Here is a 23,585-nt window from a genome sequence, read left to right on the forward strand (position 1 = left end):
TTAATAGAACTCCAACTTTGCTTGGGGCGACAATGCACAAAGGCAAAAGTATTGTACTTGCGTCAACAGCCTCCATTGCAACCAGGACAGATCTGTGACACAGTTGGGCAACTGAGGTAAAACAAAGGTTTCTGGAAAATATTTCACTTTAGTGATATGGGTGCTGCCCTTCTTCCTTTGCCTCCTTCTTCTCTTGAACATGGATATGACATCAGCTATCAGGTAATGATGAGGCAACAAGCAAAAGGAAGAAACTAAGAAACATAGAGGAGCCATCTTGAGCAACAAGTACGACATAAAAGCTAAGACTCACAGAGACGCTACCCTGGCACTATTCAGTCACTGAACCAAAGCCAACAGCAAACTTCTGTGAAGCAAATAAATAACTATTCTGTAAACCACTCTACCTGAATAGGCTATTACTTACAGCAAAATACATTCTAACTGATAAAAATAAGAACAAATACCATATATTCTGCTTTCTATTAACCATAGGAGCAGACAGGGGTAAAACCTATGCCAACGGACAGAAGCTGTGGCTACTTACACTTTCATTTTTTTGGACGGTGGAATTTCATTGATGATTACAGGAGTACCACATCTCTTGGCTTTCGTTTTTACTTGGTGTTTTTCGTTCTGTGCCAAATCCTTCTGAGCAGAGAGTCTAACAGATCTTCTAGGGTAGAGGAATTGTCAAGATTTATCTAAAATCAATATATCTACTACAGATATGCAAATGTTCTTCAAAAATATTAAAGTATGTCAAACTACAAAGGACTATAAAAAGTTTAGTGGTATAATTTGTACTCTAAATATCTAATCTCTTGTTTGATAGTTTTTGAAATTTCATCATAAAATGTTGGTACTTAGAGGCATTGGTGTTTGTAAATGAGCTCTCAATAAAGATGATTTTTTTTTTAAAGCATTGGCAATCACCGAATAGAATTCCTTCCTCTTTCAGGTATGAATAAAAGTTTAAAAAGGTACAGTGACTTGACCAATCCTGTTACATAGCTAATTGCTGTCAGAATTGAAATTAGAGATCAGACCTCCTAGAAACTGACTATAGTATTTATTTTGTCATTTTCTTTTAGTCATGCCCTTTTTTGTTAAAATATAACACACTCCAAAAAATACACAAAACTTAACACAGCAGCTGCTATCTTCACTTGTCTTACAGTAATCATTACTTTTTCTTTATCATTTTACCATATAAGCACGCATTCCATAAACATGGTACATTAGTTAGGAAACAACACCCCCCCAAAAAAAAAAAAACAAAAAAAACACCCCTTTATATAATTTAATGAGACTGCTGCAAGCATTTTTTTCTGTCTGGTTTATTTCACTCAACATTGTTTGGGAGATTAAACCACATTGATTCATGTAGCTTTAACTCACTGTTTTCAATGCTGTACAGCATTCATTGTAGGAATGCACCGCTATTTATACAGTCTACTATTGATTGTCACATGTGTCTCTTCGTGCACATGTACACATGTTGCTATTGGGTATGTTAAGTCATAAGATTGCTAAGTCATAGGACATTGGTTAAAACTAAAGTTGCTTTCGAAAGTGCTTGTACCAATTTATGCTTAACACTGGCAAATTTATACGAGTCGCATTGCTCTACATCCTCCTGAACACTAGGTATTATCACATGATTTAATTTTAGCCGTATTAGTTGGTATGTAGTAGAATGTCAATGTCACTGTGGTTTTAATTTGCTTTTCACTGATTACCAGTGAGGCTGAGAAACTTTTCACATGTTTATTGGCCATTTGGCTATCCTCTTTCATAAAGTGCCAGTTCAAGTCTCTTGCTTACTTTCTATGAGTTGTCAATCCTTTTCTAATTGATTAGTAGGGATTCTTTATATACTATAAATATGAGCCCTTTGTAGGTTTTATCTGTTACAAATATCTTTTCCCACTATAGGGGAAAAATATATAGTATCATTTGATTAGATAAAGGTACTCAAATACATCAACCCCCCTACCTGTTATGGTTAGTGCTTTTCTGTGTATATCCTATTGAAAACAATCTTTCCCTACTCCAAGGTCATAACGATATTCTCCTGTATTTCCTTATATGAGCTTTAGTTTTCTCATTTAGATCTACATAATATTTAGTTCTACAATTTACCTAGAACTGTTTTATTTTTTTAATTAATTTATTTTTTATAAATTTTATTGGGGAATATTGGGGAACAGTGTGTTTTTCCAGGGCCCATCAGCTCCAAGTCGTTGTCCTTCAATCTAGTTGTGGAGGGTGCAGCTCAGCTCCAAGTCCAGTTGCGTTTTCAATCTTTTGTTGCAGGGGGCACAGCCCACCATCCCATGCGAGAATTGAACCGGCAACCTTGTTGTTAAGGTTGCTGAGAGCTCGCACTCTAACCAACTGAGCCATCCGGTCACCCCTAGAACTGACTGTTTTATATGGAATGAGGTAGAGGCCAAGTTTCATTTTGTTCTTTTTGGATATTCTTTGTCCAAGCATTGTTTAATGGAGGGAGGTGAAAAAACTCCATTTCCCAATAGGTCTACAGTACCACTTTTGTCATACATCATGTCCATACGTTAGAAAATGAGTTTCTATTTGATTCCACTGGCCTCACTGATCCTTGGGTAATACTACAAAGCTTTAATGACGATAGCTTTATAATATGCCTTGCTATCTACTAATGCTTCAAAAGTATCTTGGCTATTCTTGAACCTTGGCATTTCTGTATAAATTTTAGCATCAATTTATCATGGTGCAAAATGAAAACCACTGGGATTTTTATAGGTATTGTACTGAATCTATAGATCAGTTAGGGAGAATTTATATCTTTACAACATTGAGTCTCCCAATCCATGAACATGGTATATCCTATCATTTATTAGGATCTCATTTAATTTCTCTCAAAACTTTTTGTGTAAAAGTCCTAAACACTGTAAAAATTACATATTCAAAATTTTATGCTATTGCATACATAGAGTACCTACTTAAAATTTTATTATGGAGAATTACAAGCATATTAAAAAATGAAGAGGATAAAATGGACTGCTAGATACTCGTCATCCAGCTTCAAAAACTATCAACTCATAGCCAATCATGCATCAATTTTCCTTCCATACACTCCTCTCCCAAATTTTATGTCTTTCATCTAAAAATATTTGCATACTAATCTCTATAAAGATACATGGAATAATGAAGAGTAAATTTATCAGGCAAATCTACCTGCATAACATTACAAAATGTAGACAAAATACAAAAATCCAACTATCTGAAGGCACTGGAAAGTGACGAAAAGCAGGCAGAAAACAGGAATATTTATCCATGAAAAACAGCAACTGCAAAAGGAAAGAATTATGAGTTACTAGCTTTTTTTGCCTGAGGGTGTTCTCCAAACATCAGAAAACTCCAGTCTCATTGGCTACAGATAACAGAAGACAGAACTCAACACCAATACAGCGGCTGGAAAAATCCTGGAAGTAAAAGAGCCACAGAAAATGTGTCACTCAAAATCTGAACAAAACTCTGCACTAATTCCTCTTTGACTGCTAAACTATGCATGTTTAGGGGAGACCCAGGGGGCCAAGTGAAAAAACAAGCAGAAACTGGTGAGGTGTCCATTCTTAAAAGATGTAACTGTACTAGACTGGTAAGTTTTTTATTAAGTGCATTCTGTAATGTGTATATAGAACGAGTGCACAAAGCCAAAGTCTTACTAGCACGAGGTGTCAGAAGACAAACATCAGGGATGGCAGAACAGCTGGAAATTTAGAGGCAAATCTCCATACACAGGGAGCATTTGAGAGCTTGCTCTCCGTAGCAGTCGTCAGTTTGGCTCAAATAAACTCTTATAAAAATTAAGGGGAAAAAAAAACTCCAGAGGCAAGAGAACCACAGAGAGGATGAACACTTAAACCTGAGTATAAACTCTAGTCAAAGTCTTGGCTGACCACTGACTTTTGCAGGCACAGGGGGGACTCCAGGGAGCCAGACTGAAAAGGCAGCAGCTATGGGTGGCCGGTTAGCTCAGTTGGTTAGAGTGATGCTAATAACACCAAAGTTGCCAGTTCAATCCCCACATGGGCCACTGTGAGCTGTGCCCTCCTTAACAAGAAAAAAGCAGCAGCTATATATGAGTGGCCAATAATTACATGAAAACGTGATTCACATCTTTAGTCATCAGAAAATGCAAGTTAATAACACAATGAAATACCAGTAAAAAGATACAATACCAAATGTTGGCTAGGATGTGGAGTAACTAAAACTCTCATATATTGCTAGTGGGAATGTAAAACAGTATAGTTATTTTGGAAAACACCTGGCTGTTTCTTATAAACATACACTTAATAGTATTGCCCAAGAGAAACACATGTCCTTGCAAAGACCTATAAACAACTACTCATAGCAGCTTTATTCACAATAGCCTCAAATGTCCATCAACTGGCAAATGGATAAATTGTGTTACATCCATTCAATAAAATTTATTATCAGCAATAAAAAGCAACAAAATACTAATACACACAATGACATCGATGAATCTCAAAAGCACATGCTAAGTGAAAGAAATCAGATATAAAAGAATACACATTATATAATTCCATTGATAAAAATCTCTACAACAGGCAAAATTAATCTATGGTGACAGAAATCAGAACAGGGGTTGCTTCTGGGTGGGAGAAGGTAGAATTAGTAAGGATGACTGTAAAGAGGCATGGCTGAGGGAACTTTCTGAGGTGATGGAAATGTTCTATGTATTTTGACTGTAGTGTTGTCATGATGGTACATATTTGTCAAAACTATTCAGACTGTACACTCAAGATCTGTACATTTTACTATATGCAAATTATACCCCAATAAAATTAGTTAATTTTTAAAAATAGACTGGGGATCATAAAAATTAGAAAGAGCAAAGCACATAAAGACATGACCATTTTTGATCATTAGTTAAATTTAACATACAATGAGGTTATAAAATGAAAAGAAGAATTGCTGGGTGTCTTTAGGGAGAAATGGCTAAGGGATGAGATTCCAAAAAATTAAAACACATATTTGTGGAAAAATGACAGCTCCATGGAAAAATGATTATTACAGACTACAGCGTTGTTGACTTGTAACTATTCCTCATAAAAGGAGTTTTGATCACTTTTAGCCTATCCATCGAAACAGTGTGAAAATAAAATAGTAGGGAATTGGTATGATTGTCTACACCATCCTACTCCATCTGCTGTTCCTTTCTAGATTAGGCATCTCTGGACTAAGATAAATCTCTGATCTGAGATAAATGGCACTGATGTTTTATCTCTTATGCATTTTCATAGCGCAGTATCATTTACAAAGTACTGTCACATATTCTCTTATTTGGCCCTTTCTTACAATTAGCTTGAGAGATAATTATTCTCCATAAGCTGAAGTTTTAAATGGTAGAGGGTACCTGACTTAAAAAAAAAAAACAAAACGAAACAAAACAAAACATTCAGGTCTTCTGATTCTGAGAGCAGGTGGCTTCCTGTACTACCATCATTTCCAAAAAGCATTCTAGAATTCAGTCAGGCTAAGGGACAATTTTAGTAACCATGTATATATACTATATGGAGAGGCCAAGACACTAACACTTTCTTAGATTCGGAAGGAACCTATAGGACAATGGGTCCCTTGTCTATATGCCCCACTTCACAATCTAAGCATGGACCAGAAACCATAGAATTAACCGATAGCAATCTCTTAAGACTCCTGTGATATTACATCTAGCTGGTTGAGATTTCAAAGAATTATTTGATTAAAATGGGCTTCTTTATCAGAAAAGATTAGTATAAGCTTGTATAATACCATCCTCAAAAGGTGATACCCTTATGCCAGCATAAGGCTTTGCAAAGGGTAATTTCATCATTTCTGAGCAATATTATAAACACTTTACCATTCCTCTTCCTTAAAGATACTCTAGGCAACGTCAAAATATAAAGCATTAAACAGTCCTGCAATTTAAACTCTGGATTGACGGTAATTATTAGATGGTGCAAAGTTGTAAAAAATTTAATCTGAATATTTTTTTGATTAGTGCCATCTGAAGGCAACTAACATTAAGACTCACAGCAACCAAACACTATGTCTTTGTTACCAAAAGGAAGATACTGATGTAAAATACAGCATTCAAAGACATTAGTTGTTCTGAGATTGCTAGTGCCAAGATTACAGGTTAACCTAGCCATCCATCCACTTGTTCATTCATTAAGTATTTATTCAGCTTCTGCTCCTGCCAGAATTTTAGGTACTCAGGTTACATACTTGCCCTTATGAAGTTTACTTACAATGGGGGGGGGGGGGGGGGGATCTGTCAAACAGCCATACAAATATAAATGAAAATTGCAACCCATGTTGATGGTGCAAACAACAAGGGCTTTGGAACCAGAGTAATCAGTTTGAATCCTGGCTCTGAAATAAACTTGCCTTGGACAAGCTACTTAGTACCTCTAAGCCCGTATCTATAAATTAAACATATTACCTACAACCCATAATGTTATCAAGATTAAATAAGGTAACATAAAGAGTCTAATATAGTGTGGGACACTGTCCTGTAAGTATTTTTTGAATATTATTAATATAACCATCTCTTTTGAGCCCTGAAACAATCTTACCTCTGAGACTGGGCTTGAGTGTTTCTGAAGGTGGTTCCCTTGACTTCTAGGGAAGAATAAGCATTTGATGGAATGGATTGTTGCACCAGATTTTCTTTCTCTGACGCCTTGTAGTAAGTGTTGTCAACTACATGAGAGCAAAAACTAGTCAGCACTCAAATCCCAAGGAAATAAGTTGGACATTTTATACACACACACACACACACACGCTGCGTTTCCCCGAAAATAAGACCTAACTGGAAAATAAGCTATAGCATGATTTTTCAGGATGTTCGTAATATAAAATAAGCCCTAATGTGTCTTTTGAAGCAAAAATTAATATAAAACCTGGTCTTATTTTCGGAGAAATACGGTAGGGCTTATTTGAGAAGACTTGAACAACACTATCAACCAAAATTTTCTAGAATGAAAATTTTATATATATGTGTGTGTGTATACATATAGCACTCCTCATCAATGGGATCTTTAGTTCCAGTGAAATCTTACGCAGAAGACCAATTTATAAAAGCTACTTTGGTTGAAGCAGAAATGAAGTACTCAGGGCTCTGCCCATTTGCCAGCCTAAGGCACCACCTCAGAAAAACACATCCCAAACACATCCTCATGACCTTTTAAAAAGATAAAACTTTGAAAGCTCCCATAGAGAAAAAGAAATCACCTAAGAAGTAGGGAAAATAGGATAAGCTGAATTCCTCATCAGTGACACAGGACGGTAGAAGATAAAAGAACAGTGCCCTCAGAGTAGTCAAAAAGTCTTTTTAATCTACAATTCTATATTAAGTCAAATGTTCAACTGTATATGAAGATGGAATGATGACATTTCAGACATGCGAGAACGCAAAGTTCTCTCCTGTACCTAATCTTAGTAAGTTCCCTGAGGATGTATTCCACCAAAATGAAGGACAAAGAATACAAGAGTCTCCTAAGATCCAGGAAATAAGACAGAAAAGATATTAAGAAGATAGTTAGAAAAATAATGCTCTTCCCAAAAAAGCAGTTATAACTTCCAAGGATCATGGTCCAACATGAAACAAGTTAAAGCATGACAAAAATTTAAGCAATTAATGAAGCTTCAAGAAAAGAGAATCTACCTGACCTTGATGTCAGGATCATCTTTATGTGGCCCAGGGGCTGTGACAATGGAACTGTGGAGAACCAAGAAAGAATGCAGTAGCATCGCACTAACTGACCTGACATCATACAATATTTACATAATCATAATGTAAATATTGCTGATATAAACATACTATCAGACATTATGGGTGTAGCCACAACTTAAAACAGTAAGAGTTAAAAGATGTAGCACTTGAGAAATGGAACTGGGTATAGGGGTGGAAAGGGGAACAAGACATTTTATCATGAAATATTCTGATGTTACCAAGGTCATCATGAATCAGAGACAGAAAAAAGTGCTATGAGAACACTGAGAAGGATCAAGTAAAGGCTGAAGAAGAAACAGCATTTGATGGTAGCTGATGAACTAAGCCTTGATTTGATAAAAGAAAACTCGAAACATATGACAGGAAAAAACAGGCCATGAAAATACATTTCATACATTTTTTATTCCAGAGAACAATCATTTGGCTCATTCCTTAAAGAAGTTTTTTTAAATGGAAGAAAAAGATATCGAAACAAAAATGATAACATATTATGTCAAGACTATAACAGAGGCACTTATCCCAATTAAAAGGCAGTGGTGATCACATTAATTTTTTAAAAAGACCCAACTATATGTTACTTATAAAAAATGCACTTAGGGGCGGCCCAGTGGCTCAGGCGGTTGGAGCTCCTTGCTCCTAACTCCGAAGGCTGCCGGTTCGATTCCCACATGGGCCAGTGGGCTCTCAACCACAAGGCTGCCAGTTCGACTCCTGCAAGGGATGGTGGGCTGCGTCCCCTGCAACTAGCAACGGCAACTGGACCTGGAGCTGAGCTGCGCCCTCCACAACTAAGACTGAAAAGACAACAACTTGAAGCTGAACCAGCACCCTCCACAACTAAGATTGAAAGGACAACAACTTGACTTGGAGAAAAGTCCTGGAAGTACACACTGTTCCCCAATAAAGTCCTGTTCCCCTTTCCCCAATAAAAAAAAAAAAAAAAATCTTTAAAAAAAATGCACTTAAAACAGAAGACACACAATGCTAACATTAATCCAAAGAAAATCCAAGTGGTTATATTAGTATCAGACAAAGTAGATTTCAGAGCAAAGAATATTACCAGAGATAAGAAAGATCATTTCAAAATGATAAAATGGTCACTTCATCAAGATATAACTGACATAACCTAAATATTGATGCCCCTAATAAGAGCTTCAAAATACATGAAGCAAAAACTACAAGGAGAAAATGATAAATCCATAATTATAGTCTGAAATTTAATACTTTTCTAATTGATACAAGAAGCTGACAGAAAAGTCAGTAAGAATATAACAGCCATAAATAATATATAAGTGAATGTACGTGGCTGTATTCCAATAAAACTTCATTTACAAAAATACGTTCTGGTCAAATCATCAAGAAGATGTAATAACTATAAACATACATGTACCTAATAACAGCCCCAGATACATAAAGAAAAACTGACGAAACTGAAGGGAGAAAGACAATTCAACGGTAATAGTTGAAGACTTCAATAGCCCCACTTTCATATTCAAAAACGGACAAAACAATTAGATAGACGACCAATAAGGAAATAGACTTGAGCAACACTATCAACCAACTTGACCCAACTGACATTTATGTAACTCTCCACCCAAGGACAGCAAAATACATATTCTTTTGAAGTGCACCCAGAACATTTACCAAGACAGACCATATTCTGGGCCGCCATGAAACAAGTCTCAATACATTTAAGAGGATTTAAGTCAGATAGTGTGTTCTTTGACCTCAACGGAATTAAATCCATCAAGAAATCAACAACAGAAAAGATTTCTGGAACCCCTGCAAATATTTGGAAATTAAATAACACATTTCCAAATAACATGCTAAGTAATTTGCAACTAGTAGACAAGTCCTGGAGAGCCAGTGCACAGCACAGACATTATTCTCAACAATACTGTATTATAAACTTGAAAGTTGCCAACTTAATTGTTCTCAAAACAAAAAAGAAATAATTATGTGATGCGATAGAGGTGTTACTCACATTGCAATATATAAATATATCAAATCAACATGTTGTATTCTTAAACTTATATAATGTTATATATATGTCATTATATCTCAATTTTTAAAAATGGGTCAAAGAAGATATCAAAAGGGAAATTAAAAGTATTTTGAATTGAATGAAAATGAAAACACAGCATATCAAATTTGTCAGATGATGAATGCCAACTATAATTTTATATATATATGTATATATATGTATGTATATACTTACAAGAAGCGGAGTACAGCATTAGGAATAGAGACAGTGGAAATGTAATGGCTGTGTGCGATGTCAGAGGGATAGTGGATGGGGGGGGTTCACACAGTGTAAGGGATATAAATGATAAACGTCTAAGTATTACTTTGTCTTGTGCACCTGAAACTAATAAAAAAAAATGCTGATGTACTAAATACGTTGCCAAGATAATGAAAATGTAATCAAGAAAAAAAAAATTTGTCAGATGACACTACAGCAGCACTTAGGCGGGAATTTATAGCAGTAAACTCATTTAAAACAAGAAAGCTTTCAGATCTCAAATCAGTGACTTCAGCTGCCACCTTAACTTAAAAAAAAAAAAAGCACACAGAACCCAAAGCAAGTAGAAGGGAAATTATAAAAAACACTGAAATGTACACTTTAAGTGAATTGTAGATATGAATTATATTGAAATATAGCTATTGCTTTTAAAAAATAATTATTTTCAAAGATTTATGACCTCTTAAAGAATGCCTCTTTTGTTCTGATCAAATAGACAATATTCCACAGATTTAGTAACCACCAGTTTAAATGGCAATCATCTCTTAAAATCAGAAACATGACTCAAAGAATTCTTGTACAATGGCAAGCAGTACCTTCTTCTCGCCTACTATTTTGTTTCCCAGCCAGACCTGTAGAAGTTACTTAAATCTTGTCATAAAAAGAAGACAGTTATGTATCTGGCAGTAAAATTCTATGTTAACTTAAGTTCCAAGAGATTATTAAAAACGTGTAGCACATCGTTAGTTTCACATTCCCCATGAAATGAATTAGCCCATTTCACCAATAATAAACCGAGTGATACAGCATTTAGGCAATTCCCCCAGATCCCTCAGGCTCCTAATATGCTGTCCCACCATTCTCCCAAAGAGCTTTTTTCTAATATGTTGTCTCTTACCTGGTCTCAAAGGTGTGACGATAGCTTGCTGAGGAGTAGCCTTCCTCAAAGGAGTTTTGTCCTGAAAAAGCCCTCCTGTCCCATTCTTCCCAGGAAACTTATTCTCCAAATTGGCCTTCTCTTCTGTGAAAAGGTAAGAGTGTCATCATCTACACAATCAGCAAGGAAGTGAAATAAGTCAATGCCATATACTTAAAATGGGGCTTCAGTACACGTCTAACTCATTGGGCAGGTACAAGCCAAGTTCTAGTGATCAGAGGAAATGAGTACACACTATACATCAGAGACAGACTGTAAAACCTATCACTAAATCACTGGCAACGCTGACAATGTGCTATAGAAAAGGTGACACGCAGGCTCTGCGTGCACAGTGAATAGCTCCTTATCTTCGCTTGCTACACATTTAGGACCGTCCAAGCATGAACCGGCCTTATCTACCACCTAAATACATCATGTTCCTCTTAAAGAAAACTGTAGCCACCAAGATCTGCAGGGCTTACAAGGGACATTTTATTGTCTATCTGAGATGAGGTTCTTCCTCAACTGGGTGGTGAGAGGGGAGCGTGGGGTGTGTGAGGATGGAACAGAGCTAGGCCCTCTCAAGAAATTTTATTTTCGGTTCTGCTGTGTATGAAAGTCAGCACAAAGCAGTGAAACGCCTCTTCTACCAACAGCCTGCCAATAGACAGAAGTGTCAAAAACATGGTGGGCCTCAGCAATAACACTGTGCATGTACACTGATTGCAACTGTGTAAAAAGATGTGATTATTTAGAATTAGAAAGTAATGTATTAGAACTAAGGTGGTCTTGAAAAAGTAGTGGGATTAATTTTTTTTCTTCCAAACTGTATTTAATAGTGTTGTTATACTAATATTTTCTCTTTCTTGTTTTAAAGAAACACTTAAAAAAAGAGTCAGACAACCCAGCCATTTCCTCAGGGTTTCAGTGGAGCAAGGCCATGGGGAGACCCCTGCAGGGCAGCTGGTCCTCTTATCCACCTTTCTTTCCACACCACTTCCAAGAGACCTCTCCTCTCAGGCTCCCTGGTGGATACCATTAAAGTCTTTTTCCAAGAGAATGGCATATGCCATCACATTTGAACACTCCATTATCAGTGATAAGTGCAGCTGCAATGGACTCATTTTTGTCCCCATCACATACTGATTTCTCTTAATAAGGGGGACAAGGGCATGAGAAAGAATAAAATGAAGAGGCCCCATCAACTACCAGCTTGCAACATCACTGGTCTCACATATTACTCCAAAGTAACATAAAAACATAACCACATCCTTAGTTAGTGTTGACCTGGTGTCAGGATTTGTGCTCTTATCACTTGACTCAACATCAGGCAATCCTATCTCTGGAGATTGGGTTCTGAGTAGCATAGTCCTTCCATTTAAAAATGAAATGGGGAGGGGTAGCAAGAGGGACGTGAGTGTAATTATAAAAGGGCAACACACAAGGATCCTTGTGATCTGTTCAATATCTTGTCTGTGTTGGTGGATACATGACCCTACACAGGTGATAACACTGCATACAACTTAATACACATAAACAAAAATGAGTACATGCGAAATGGGAAATCTGAGTAAGATGGATGAATTGTATGTCAGTATCGTAGTTGTAGTATTATACTCCATGCCCAGTGACAAGTAGAGCAAGTTATTATGTGGCTGCCATCACTACAGACATGTTTTTGAGTCCTAGAGTTTCACTCAACTTTGTTTCATCATATTTCTAAGGAAATATGGATTTCTGGATTTTCCCATATATCCCTAAAGCTTAAATATTTGTCATTCTTTTTTTTTTTTTTAATTTTATTAAATTTATTGGGGTGACAATTGTTAGTAAAATTACATAGATTTCAGGTGTACAATTCTGTATTACATCATCTATAAATCCCATTGTGTGTTCATCACCCAGAGTCAGTTCTCCTTCCATCACCATATATTTGATATTTGTCATTCTTAACTGCAAAATAACATCAATTTATACTTATAGTCCATTCCCCAAATACTGGGCACTTTAGTTATTTCTCTCATATCATGGATGACAAAGTACGAGTATCTTGGTACAGGCAGCCCCTTCTACAAAGCAAGCCATTAACCCTCAAAATGGCCAGAGAAAGCAGACACTTACCAAACCAAGAATCTACGTCTTGGGTTTCTTCCTCATCATTCAAAGATGTGAAATTGATGAAGTCCATGGGTGCATCATAGGAATAAGAGAATTTAATTTGTGACATTGTCCCTGCCTTAACGCAGAAGAGCCGGTTTTTCCCAGTATCTGTGTCACTTCGCAACAGGTCCTTCTAAGGAAAGAAATGGGTCAGAAACTTGGCTGCCCATTAACTAAGGTACTGATTACGTAACAACTACTTTGCTTTTACTACCACATTTGCAACTCTGAAAAATTACCTGGACAATATGTCTTACTTTTCAAATCAAACTAAAAGTTAACTGCTCTTTGGGTAACTTGAAGACATTCCTTGAGGTAGGTATGTTGGAATTAGAAAGAGGAATCTGATGAATGAGTACCTACAACGTGCCATGCACGGTGCTAGGAGTTTTACATTCATTATTTTATTTTCAATCTCTATCTACCATTTTCTAACTTCTAGCCACTACCACGTCTAATTTACTCTCTCTTTGCCCCGAATAACCCAATTTCTGAACACACCATAAATTTTATACCTACCAACCAAAATCCTACTCATCATTCACTGTCCAATTCAATTCTCTATAAACTCTTTTGCAATTTCTACCTACCATACATAATTGTTGCCTCTCCAAAGCCACAGTGCTTTGTTTACCTTTCAATTTTGTATTAGTTAACTATGCAAACATCTCTCCTAGTAGACTGTAAGTTCCTAAAAAATGGATTTTACTTGTGTATACCTCCATCCACCACGGTGCTTATCTTATACATAGTAAGTATCTTATACATAGTAAGAGCTCAATGCAGTTTTGCCAAGTATAGGTTTTCTTTCCCACTTTTCATAAAAACATTGTTACTGGCCATGAAGGAAAAGACTAAAAAATACATAAAAAGCACAACATGCAGATTAGGTCAAAGGAACAAGTCAAAGATATGGGCCCATCCTACTCCTGTGTACAAAGTTGTACACTCCATCCTGTGGAAACCTGTGTAGACTTAAAGTCAGCCCCCACTCCAGCTTTGTACGGTTAAGAAAACAGTTGGAAGTAGTGTGAAAAATAGCCTAACGCCCACATTCACTGGCAGATAATTTCCTGTGAAACCCAATGAGCCATTTGTCTTCATCCAGGGAACAACATGTACTTAAAAGTATTCTGGATCTTGGAAGAGAAGTAGGTATCAGTAAACATTTATATACACGTCTATTGAATTAAGTATCTTTCTTTAAGCCCTTACTTTATTATAAAAATACATGCTCATAAAAAAATTAGATCACAAAAAGGCCTTTATTTTTAAAAAAAATCTACGGGCTGGCCTGGTGGCTTAGGTGGTTGGAGCACCAGGCTCGTGATCCTAACGCTGAGGTTGCCGGTTCGATTCCCACATGGGCCAGTGAGCTGCACCCTCTACAGCTAAGATTGTGAACAACGGCTCTCCCTGGAGCTAGGCTGCCGTGGGCTGCCATGGGCTGCCATGGGCTACCGTGGGCTACCGTGTGCTGCCATGAGGGGCCAGTAGCCAGCCTGAGTGGCCGGCAGCCATCGTGAGCTGCCGTGAGCTGCTGTGAGCAGCCGACCGGTGACAGACTGCCTCAGCATGGCGGGGGACACAACTCATAATACCAGCATGGGCCAGGGAGCTGTGTCCTACACAACTAAACTGAGAAACAACGGCTTGAAATGGAGTGGGGGAGGAGGCGGAAGAAGGGGAAACAAATTGCAATACTCAATATATACCAATAACAAAAGATGAATACAAGTCACATTTGACATCTGCAATTACAAGAGGTGCTCAAAGTAGTTACCATCAACGTAATTTTAATATAGTTTTTTTCTTTTCTTAAAATGTGTATACATGTTTTTGGCACCCTCTGTATAGAAACTTTTAAAAATAGGATCATTGACGTTTGCATCTGCTTCACATATTGTAAGCAGTTTCCATGTCGATGAATAACGACATCCCATCGATGGCTGTGCTATAATTTACTTTTCCCCTATTTTTAGGCTTCTCCCAATATTTTCACTTTAAAGATACTACTAGAAGAATATCCTTGGAGCTGAATTTCTGTATATATCCATAATCCTTCCCCTAAGATACATTCTTAAAGATGGAATTGCTGGCTCTTGATATATACTGTGAAAATGTTCCTCAGAAGAGTAATACCCACTGACGCTACCAGAGAGGTGTGCCAGTTCCCCAAACTGTCACTGATTCTGGGCACTAACGGCCATCACTGCTCATTTTCTCTATGGTATTATACCACTATAGCTCTACTCTGAGAGAAATCACAAGATGAGTTACACCCAACCTCACTGCTAGCTGAGTGCTTTAGCCAGCATTTCATTAGCTTCTCTCAGTGGCCTGGGATAATTTAGAAGGTTTTCAGTGCCTCCGAAACACTTGTTCTGACACATATTTGGTTTACATAGTGACATCAATCTATGGTACCAGAGAACTTCGTCTTCCCATGGTCTCCTATAAACTTTCGCAGTCATGTCAATGCCCCAAGGGAGGTACTTAGAGTAGAAATATGAAATTTTGGAATTAGGAGGAATCATAGATAATGCCGAATATTTGCAGGTAATAGATAGGGATTAATTAATGCAAAAAGGGGCCCTCCAAGATCACACAACAATAACACTAATGATCATGGTAAAAACAGTTACCAAAGGTGCCAGATACCATAAAGTATTAAATATGTACTAGTTTAATACTCTTATCTTGTAAAACAGCAATTATTATCCCCATCCTAGAAGAGGAAGCGGAAGTTAAGAGAGATTAAACGACTTGTCCAATAGCGCAGTTATGTAAAGGCAGAACTAAGTCTCAAAATGAGGCTCCTGACTTCAGTATAACGAGCTTTCCACATTGCTCTGCCCTCTCACTCTGTGAATTAGAGAAACATGTTAATGTAGTGAAAGTTTCTATTTTCGTAGAAAATAGTATTATATTTCCAAATAGATCCATTCTCCATAGTCTTTTGACCTGAATAGAGGATTCTTTATTATCCTTATTCTAAATTTTGCACTCTTCCCCATTTCTACTTTCAGAATTTAATTTAATTCAATAAGCTGTTATTATACACTTACAAAGGGCTATAACATGCGGGTTTGATGTCGAAGCTCCTTTCTTACTAATATTCAAGGATGAGACACTAAGTCTCATACAAAAAGTAGAAGATATAGTCTCAGACACAAAGGAATTTAAAATCTAGACAGTAGCTAAAGTCCTTTCACACTCAATAAACAAGATAGTATACAATATTTAAATTATATAGTATGAACTATAAGAATAAAGAGAATTAGAAATTAACATGGCTTAAATCAAGCCACAGTTAAATATTTTTCATTGAACAACATCAAAACAGTAGGAAGCAGTCAACTTCTTATTGCCTTTGTGGAGTTAGGACTGCTGTTTCTACTCGTTTCCTTGATTTGGATGTGTTCTGCAAAAGCCAGCTGCCCTAGAAAGAGAACAAAACTGGAAGCAGGGTGCACGTTATTAACAAGGCTATGGTGGAAGTCCAGGAGAGACACAGTGGTAGTTTGGGTCAAGATATTGATCATGGAGAAGTGAACAGACATGAGAAAAACTTTAAAGGTAACAGTGAGAAGATTCAATGGCAGACTATATAAAGAAAAGAAGGAATTGGGAGTAAATCCTAGCATCTCTTGGGTTGGAAGTTGGATGGATTATGGTGCTATTGACTGAGACGGAGAGGACAAACAGAGAATGGGCTAAAAAAATCAGTTCTGTATAGCACCTGTACCTTCTGAGAGGACTATCTCAAGTATCCACTTGGATATCTAGTAGCTAATTGGAGAGATGTCTAGGTCAGACGTAACATTCTGATCTCCCAAGGTAACGTGGTCCAAACGGTAATAACCCAAGTATGATTTTCAGCCCCAGCTCTTTTTTAGTTCTCAGACCGAGTCATTTCATTTTCTCCATACTGATTGCACAATCTGCTACTATGTGGCACACAGCCATGGGCAAAAAGTTAAAAGATGGGATCTATTTTCAAAGAGCTCAAGCTTTCCAAGGACATTAGGTATTGGGGAACTTAATACCGGTATGGGTGCCCTAGAAAAGATGTGGCCCTCTGCTCCTCCAGAAAATAAAGTCTCAAGGAGCTGCCACTATGGTTCTTTCTCAGTGTTGGTGGAATGCAGCCATTTTAATTTTCACTCTATAGCTAAAAGAGCACTATTTTGTCAAGATGAATTGGTAGGCCCTGACCAATTATTTCTAGAGACTGGCTGTTAGGCAATTCAAGTGTGAACTTGAATTTGATTATCCTGTTAGTCTCTGTGGAACTGTAACAGATTTTCTCTGACGGACTGCCATTCAATCCTGAACTTATACACCGAGGAATCAATTTCTGCTGAACTTCATCTGGATGTGTATGGTTCTCAGCTCCTACGTCGCACCTAACAGCACTGAATTGAGTAGTATCTTTGTCGTATCCACCTACTCAACAATGGTTCTTGGCACAGGACAGACTGTGCGATATGTGGCTATGCCCACTTCAGAGAACACTAGTCAACACCTTTTGATGGACTACACAATTACTCACGTCCAAGGAATTTCACCCAGCCTTTCATCTATGAAATCTAGAAGCTTGTGCCTGTGGACATTCAGCAACAACACAAAAGTAGCCCAGTTTACCGATGTCATGTGACATTTTATTTTTATATATTTACATGATTTTAATTAATTTTAATCTATTGTAATCCCCTTCGTGATGCCTTTGAGAGAGGCCATTTGTGGTTTTGTCAATGTGGACACAAATCCATGAATAAAACTTGACATACTTTGTTGCAAAAAAACCCAAAAAACAGGAAGCATACTATAATGGAAGTCACCTCCTTGAATGCCACCTTTCAAGCTTAGAGTAGCCACAGGACAGTTCTGGCCAATGAGAAGAAAGTAGAAATCTGCTGAGGGATTCACAGGAAAACGCTTGCTTTCCAGGTGTAGCTACAGCCCTTGTTTCTGCCCTTTCCCTTCACCCTTCTTCCTGCCTTGAAGGTAGACGTACGGCTACACTTACAGCAGCCATTGTGTACACGAGTGGATGGCCAAGAGCATAACAGACACTGACCCTGAGATCACTGAGCTACTGATTACTAATGAACAAATATCAGCAATCATTTACCTCCAGACAGTAATGCTCTTTTTGCATAAACCATTAGAGTTACATTTTCTGTCTTACAGCCAAAAACAATCCCAACAAACATAGAAGTACAGGATTCTAGCCCTGTCTCTGGCATTTATAAGATATAGCGCAGGTGCCAAAAAACTGTATACAAGTGGACACTTTGGTCAACGTTGCTCAAGCAGTAGTTCGCTGTAATCAGAAGTATCTGGACGCTGATGGTAACCACTTTGAGCACCTCTTTTAATTGCAGAAGTCAAACGTGACTTATATTCATCTTTTGTTTTCAGTATATATTGAGTATTACAATTTTAATACAGTGTTCCTTTCTTAAAATGTGTATACATTTTTTTTGGCACCATTTTTTTTTGGCACTCTCTGTATATATGGCAATGGGCAAGTCACTCTACTTTTCTGCCTACCTACTTCCCATAAACATTTCAAGAGCTATGAAATATACTGCCAGAAGATATAACCATTGTCTTTTGACCTACTGATACCTTTCCTCTCCTTGACCACATTTCTATTCAAAAGACCCTTACTGAAAGATTTCCCAATGACTGACAGTGGCTAAAATTCCCCTTCTGCAAAGAGGAAGTTTTCCTATTCTTGTGAACAAACATGCTGGAAGACATGGGAAAATCTTGGATTCCCATGATCTTAATGCCTAACCCAGGTCACTGGGAACACTTCCCAGGCAGGAATGTAATGAAGACAACTAAAGCTGGGGGAGGGAAGAGGCTGGAATGTAACTTGCAACAACCCCACTTAGCCTCCTAAAACCCAGGATTCCTCCAAAGCATGCTGCTGAAAACCACCTGGAAAGTATTCAAATTTAACCCCTCACACCCCTTTTTCTTTTTTTAATTATGGAGTTACACTGGTAGCACTCTTTGGAGTGCAATTTGCATTTTTCTTTTTGAGAGATCTTGCCAAATGTAGAAATTTATCTTACAGATATGTATTTATGCATAAGTAAGTATATGAAAGTACACTATGGAATTGTTCTTAAAAGTAAAAAAAATGAAAACCCAAATTCTACCAATAGGCGATTGGTTGAATCAATTATGGCACAAATGTATAATGAAATAGTAATTTAAATACTAGGTAACTCTACATATGTGATTATATGTACAGAATGAGCTCCAAGAGCTATTAAACGAGAAAAGCTAATGCAGAAGTGTGTGCTCCCATTCACGTTAACAAGAGGAAAACGGTAATATGTACTCATATATACCTTTGTATATACATAAACTATTGTGGAAGGAGACACAAAAGTGTTAACAGTTCTTGGGTCTGAGAAGAAAACTGGGAGTTCGTGGTCAGGGGAATACTTTTCACTATACGAACTTTTATATTCTTTAAATATGTTTTATTGTATAAATGCGTATCTTTTCTGTTTAAAAAACTAGTTAAGCAGTATTTATTTCCCCCTAAATCTGTTTACAGTCTACAAGACACTGGGCTTTCTGGAATTTTTATTAAATAGTCTTAAATCCAGCAATAATTGTTAAACCTCTTGATTTTTGGAACTAATGCTTCCCACTTACACAGTCTATACACACTGGCTACTAACTCCACATTCTCTTTTGTAATGTTTCTGTATAAAAATAAAATGTTCCTGGTATGAACTTAATAAAACGGTATATAAAATTGAAAAAACAAGTTAAAAATAATAATAGCTATGAGTTACTGAGTACTTACGACATGCCAGGCACTGTTGACAATGTTTTGCATGTATTAATTCACTAAATCCTCGCAATAACCCAATGAAGTAGGTCCTGTTATTACCTTTCTTTTACAGAAGTGGAAAATGAGGCACAGAGAGATTACTACTAGTTCATGGTCACACAGCTAAGAAGTAGCAGGACCTGAATTTGAACCCAGATAGGCCCTCAAGGATATGACCTTATCCACTGCACCATCCACTACCTTTCATATTTATTTAAATATAGATATCTGTATAGGTCAATATCAATGGTCAAGGCACAAGAGACAAAACCACTTATAGGTAATAATAACTTCCAAACACTGAATGTCTACTACAGGCCAAGCACCTTAACGGGCGCTTCACATAAATCATCTCACTTAACCTGAATTAACAATACAGAAGGTAGGTATTATCATCATCACCACTTTACAAACAAGGAAACAAGCTCAGAGAAGCAAAGCTACGCCAAGATCACAAACTAGTGTAGCAGTGCTAATTTTAAGACCAGGTCTGTAGGATTCCAAAATCTGGGGTCCCTATAACAGTTTTCCTACAAATATCCCCTCAAAAATGAAGTAGGTGACCAAATCTTGCTAACCTGTTAGACAAAAATCATAAACTCTGCTCTATACAAAACACTAAGCATCCCTGACAAGTTGTTCATAAAAAACACTCTGACAGATTAAAAACCCTATTCTAAATATACCAGGAAAGCTCTGAGCTCAATCTTCCCCTAAAGTAAAACACAGCCCCTCACTGTCTTTTTCTAAGTTTGCACTCTTGCGTGTAGTTTTTACTATATATATTAGGTTGGTGGAAAAGTAATTGTGCTTTAAAAGGTTGAAAATAATTGCAAAAACTGCAATTACTTTTGCACCAACATAATAAGATGGAAGTTAGCCTGAGCCTTAGTGGATATTCTAAGTAAAGGAGACTATGAAGAGAGGGTATTCAAGCTTCAGGAGGAGGCGTGTCTTTTGAGGTCTAGGACTACACTGAATTGGTGAGGGTTAAAAGGCAAGGGGCTCAAACCCAAATATGCCCAATCTTTATTTAGTTGAAATTTTAAAACCCAAATACTATTTTTAACAGGACCCCTTCTCAAAAAAAGCTTCTTTTGGGCCAGCGGGGTGGCTCAGGCAGTTAGAGCTCCATGCTCCTAACTCCGAAGGCTGCTGGTTCGATTTCCATATGGGCCAGTGGGCTCTCAACCACAAGGTTGCTGGTTCAATTCCTCGAGTCCCACAAGGGATGGTGGGCTGTGCCCCCTGCAACTAAGATGGAACATGGCACCTTGAGCTGAGCTGCCGCTGAGCTCCCAGATGGCTCAGTTGGTTGGAGTGCGTCCTCTCAACCACAAGGTTGCCGGTTCGACTCCCACAAGGGATGGTGGGCTGTGCCCCCTGCAACTAGCAACAGCAACTGGACCTGGAGCTGAGCTGCGCCCTCCACAACTAAGACTGAAAGGACAACAACTTGAAGCTGAACGGCACCCTCCACAACTAAGATTGAAGGGACAACAACTTGACTTGGAAAAAAGTCCTGGAAGTACACACTGTTCTCCAATAAAGAACTGTTCCCTTCCCCCAATAAAATCTTTTTTAAAAAAAAGCTTATTTTGAACTATCTTTTGGTGTAGTATGGCCAACTCAGGAGACCATCCCCTCTTCCCCAAAATGGGAACAAATAAGTAAATACATATCCATTGAGAAGCATTAGTCTCCTCAGTAAAGGGTGACTGCACAAGTACATGAACAAAGCCAAAAGCAACTACGGGCTTATGCCAATTTCACCACACTGCCTCTCCCATAAATAATAAATATTAGGATGTAAAACCTTCAAAAATTAAAGAGCACAAGGCCTAGTGGGAAATAGAGCAGGTCAGGGTCAAAGCCAACTGTTTAAATGAGAAAACCTCACGCATGGTGGGAACTGGATGCCTTCCTGCACCCCTTAATCAAGATTGAATTTCTGTCAACAGGTCTCACTGGAAAAAAAAAAAAAAACAGCATATGCGTCAACCACATTCCCCCAAACAAATTAAACTGCCAAGCAAGAGAATCAGCATCACATTTCAAAATTATCAGAATCTACCATAGCTTCAGACTCCTGCAAATCTAGAAACACTGTAAGTTAAAAAATAGCTCTTTCTGACCAATAATCCTACAGTAGACATGAGGAAAACGCCTGTCCCCAACTAGTTAGGTTCCTTTTAAAAGCTGCCTATCAAGTACCATCCACCACGTCATACAGCTATTTTTTTGTTTCCAAAAAATGACAACAAAGGATAGATATAATCCCTTCCCTTAAGGAACTCACAGTTGAATGGAGAATACAATTATGATACAGTGTGATCCCTGCTGTAATGGGGAATAAACCAAGGGCAACTAAGGATAAACGATGCAAGTGCAGAGAAGAGGAACAGAGTGAAGAAGGGTCAGAGCAGGCTTCCTGGTGAAACTGATACCCAAAAGATACAGGCAGACATGCAGAGCTCTATAGGCTAAGGATGAATGTTGACCTTTTCTAAGGCAAGAGACAAATGGAAAGGGCAAACAAATGTGCGTACACAATTGAGGAAGACTGCAAAAGAGGCAACGTAACCTATATCCACAGTCATCTGAAATCAACCTCCATCACCTCCTGTCTCTCTTCACTCTCAAACCAAAAATAACTAGCCTTGACAAGCTCTATAAATCAAAAGGTGCAGGTTCAGAGCGGGTGGGGGAAGTGGCAAAAGGGTGCATTCTAAGGTTGAGATGAAATAGTGGACTAGCAGCTCCTAAGAAAACCAAAGATTAGTGTGATAGATGCTCTCAATTGAGCACCTCACTCACTATCCAGCTTTCAAGCATCGTCCTGCCTATTTCTACTGAAGGAAAATCATGAATTAAACAACTGGTCGTTTAATAGAATAAACAGGGCAAGTCAAGACTTCATTTAGAAGTGTAGTTAGTTAAGATGGTCCCATCCCAGGCAGTGCCATTTCCCAGGGACATCCTCTCCTACTTTCACAAGGGGTAAGAGATCCTATTACAGTACTACAAGTTAAATAGAGTTATTTTCATCTTACCCAGGGAGAAAACACCTACTTTTTTTTTTTTTTTTTTTGGACATAAGGGATCAGCAAGAGTCAATAAATGGCAACATAATCCAGCGTGCAATTTTAACTGTTAATCAAAGTCACAAACTAAGTCTGAAGGAAGTTAATGGACTTTATGTTTCCACATTTGTGTTTGCTAACTTCTATGTTGAAATCGGATCTGTTTACAGAAACAGATCTATGAAGCTTCCAAAATTGGGTCAATTTAAAATCCAATGACAATCCCTCACCGTCCACTCAGAAGTCAGCACAGGACACATGGACACTTGTTGTAACTCGTCACTGTCCAGAAACCTCAAGCAAATATATTTTCTATCATTTCTCTCCAAAACTTGTCATTTTCATATCATCTCTCTGAAGAGCTACAAAATTAGTTCTGCTTTATTCAATTTATCCATAGACTCTATAATCCATAATTCACTCTTATACAACTAATAGGACCTGGATAGGAATCAATGACGCTGTTTACCTCTAGGCCAAATAATGACACAGATCTTTGTAGAATATTAAGAGGAAATCTTTGTGGA

The 23,585-nt window shown here is 37.7% G+C and overlaps 1 protein-coding gene across 9 annotated transcripts in view; it reads right to left on the minus strand.

Moving 5' to 3' along the window:
* TPX2 (TPX2 microtubule nucleation factor) overlaps positions 1-23,585 on the minus strand; it is a 53,460-nt gene that overhangs the window by 24,881 nt on the left and 4,994 nt on the right. For 5 of the 9 annotated variants that reach the window (XM_019748526.3, XM_074317482.2, XM_074317477.2 and 2 more), the window contains exons 3-6: positions 13,069-13,240; positions 10,930-11,052; positions 6,630-6,756; positions 548-676 (exon numbers count right to left, since the gene is read on the minus strand). In XM_019748526.3, coding sequence (XP_019604085.3) covers positions 548-676; positions 6,630-6,756; positions 10,930-11,052; positions 13,069-13,174 — 485 coding nt within the window. In that variant the 5' untranslated portion in view covers positions 13,175-13,240. The remainder of the gene's footprint in view (positions 1-547; positions 677-6,629; positions 6,757-10,929; positions 11,053-13,068; positions 13,241-23,585) is intronic. The other 4 variants (XM_074317483.2, XM_074317479.2, XM_074317478.2 and 1 more) reach the window with 2 other exon arrangements.

Source organism: Rhinolophus sinicus, chromosome 13 (assembly GCF_057876585.1).
Source record: "Rhinolophus sinicus isolate RSI-liver-muscle chromosome 13, RSI-T2T, whole genome shotgun sequence".
Classification (NCBI taxonomy): domain Eukaryota; kingdom Metazoa; phylum Chordata; class Mammalia; order Chiroptera; family Rhinolophidae; genus Rhinolophus; species Rhinolophus sinicus.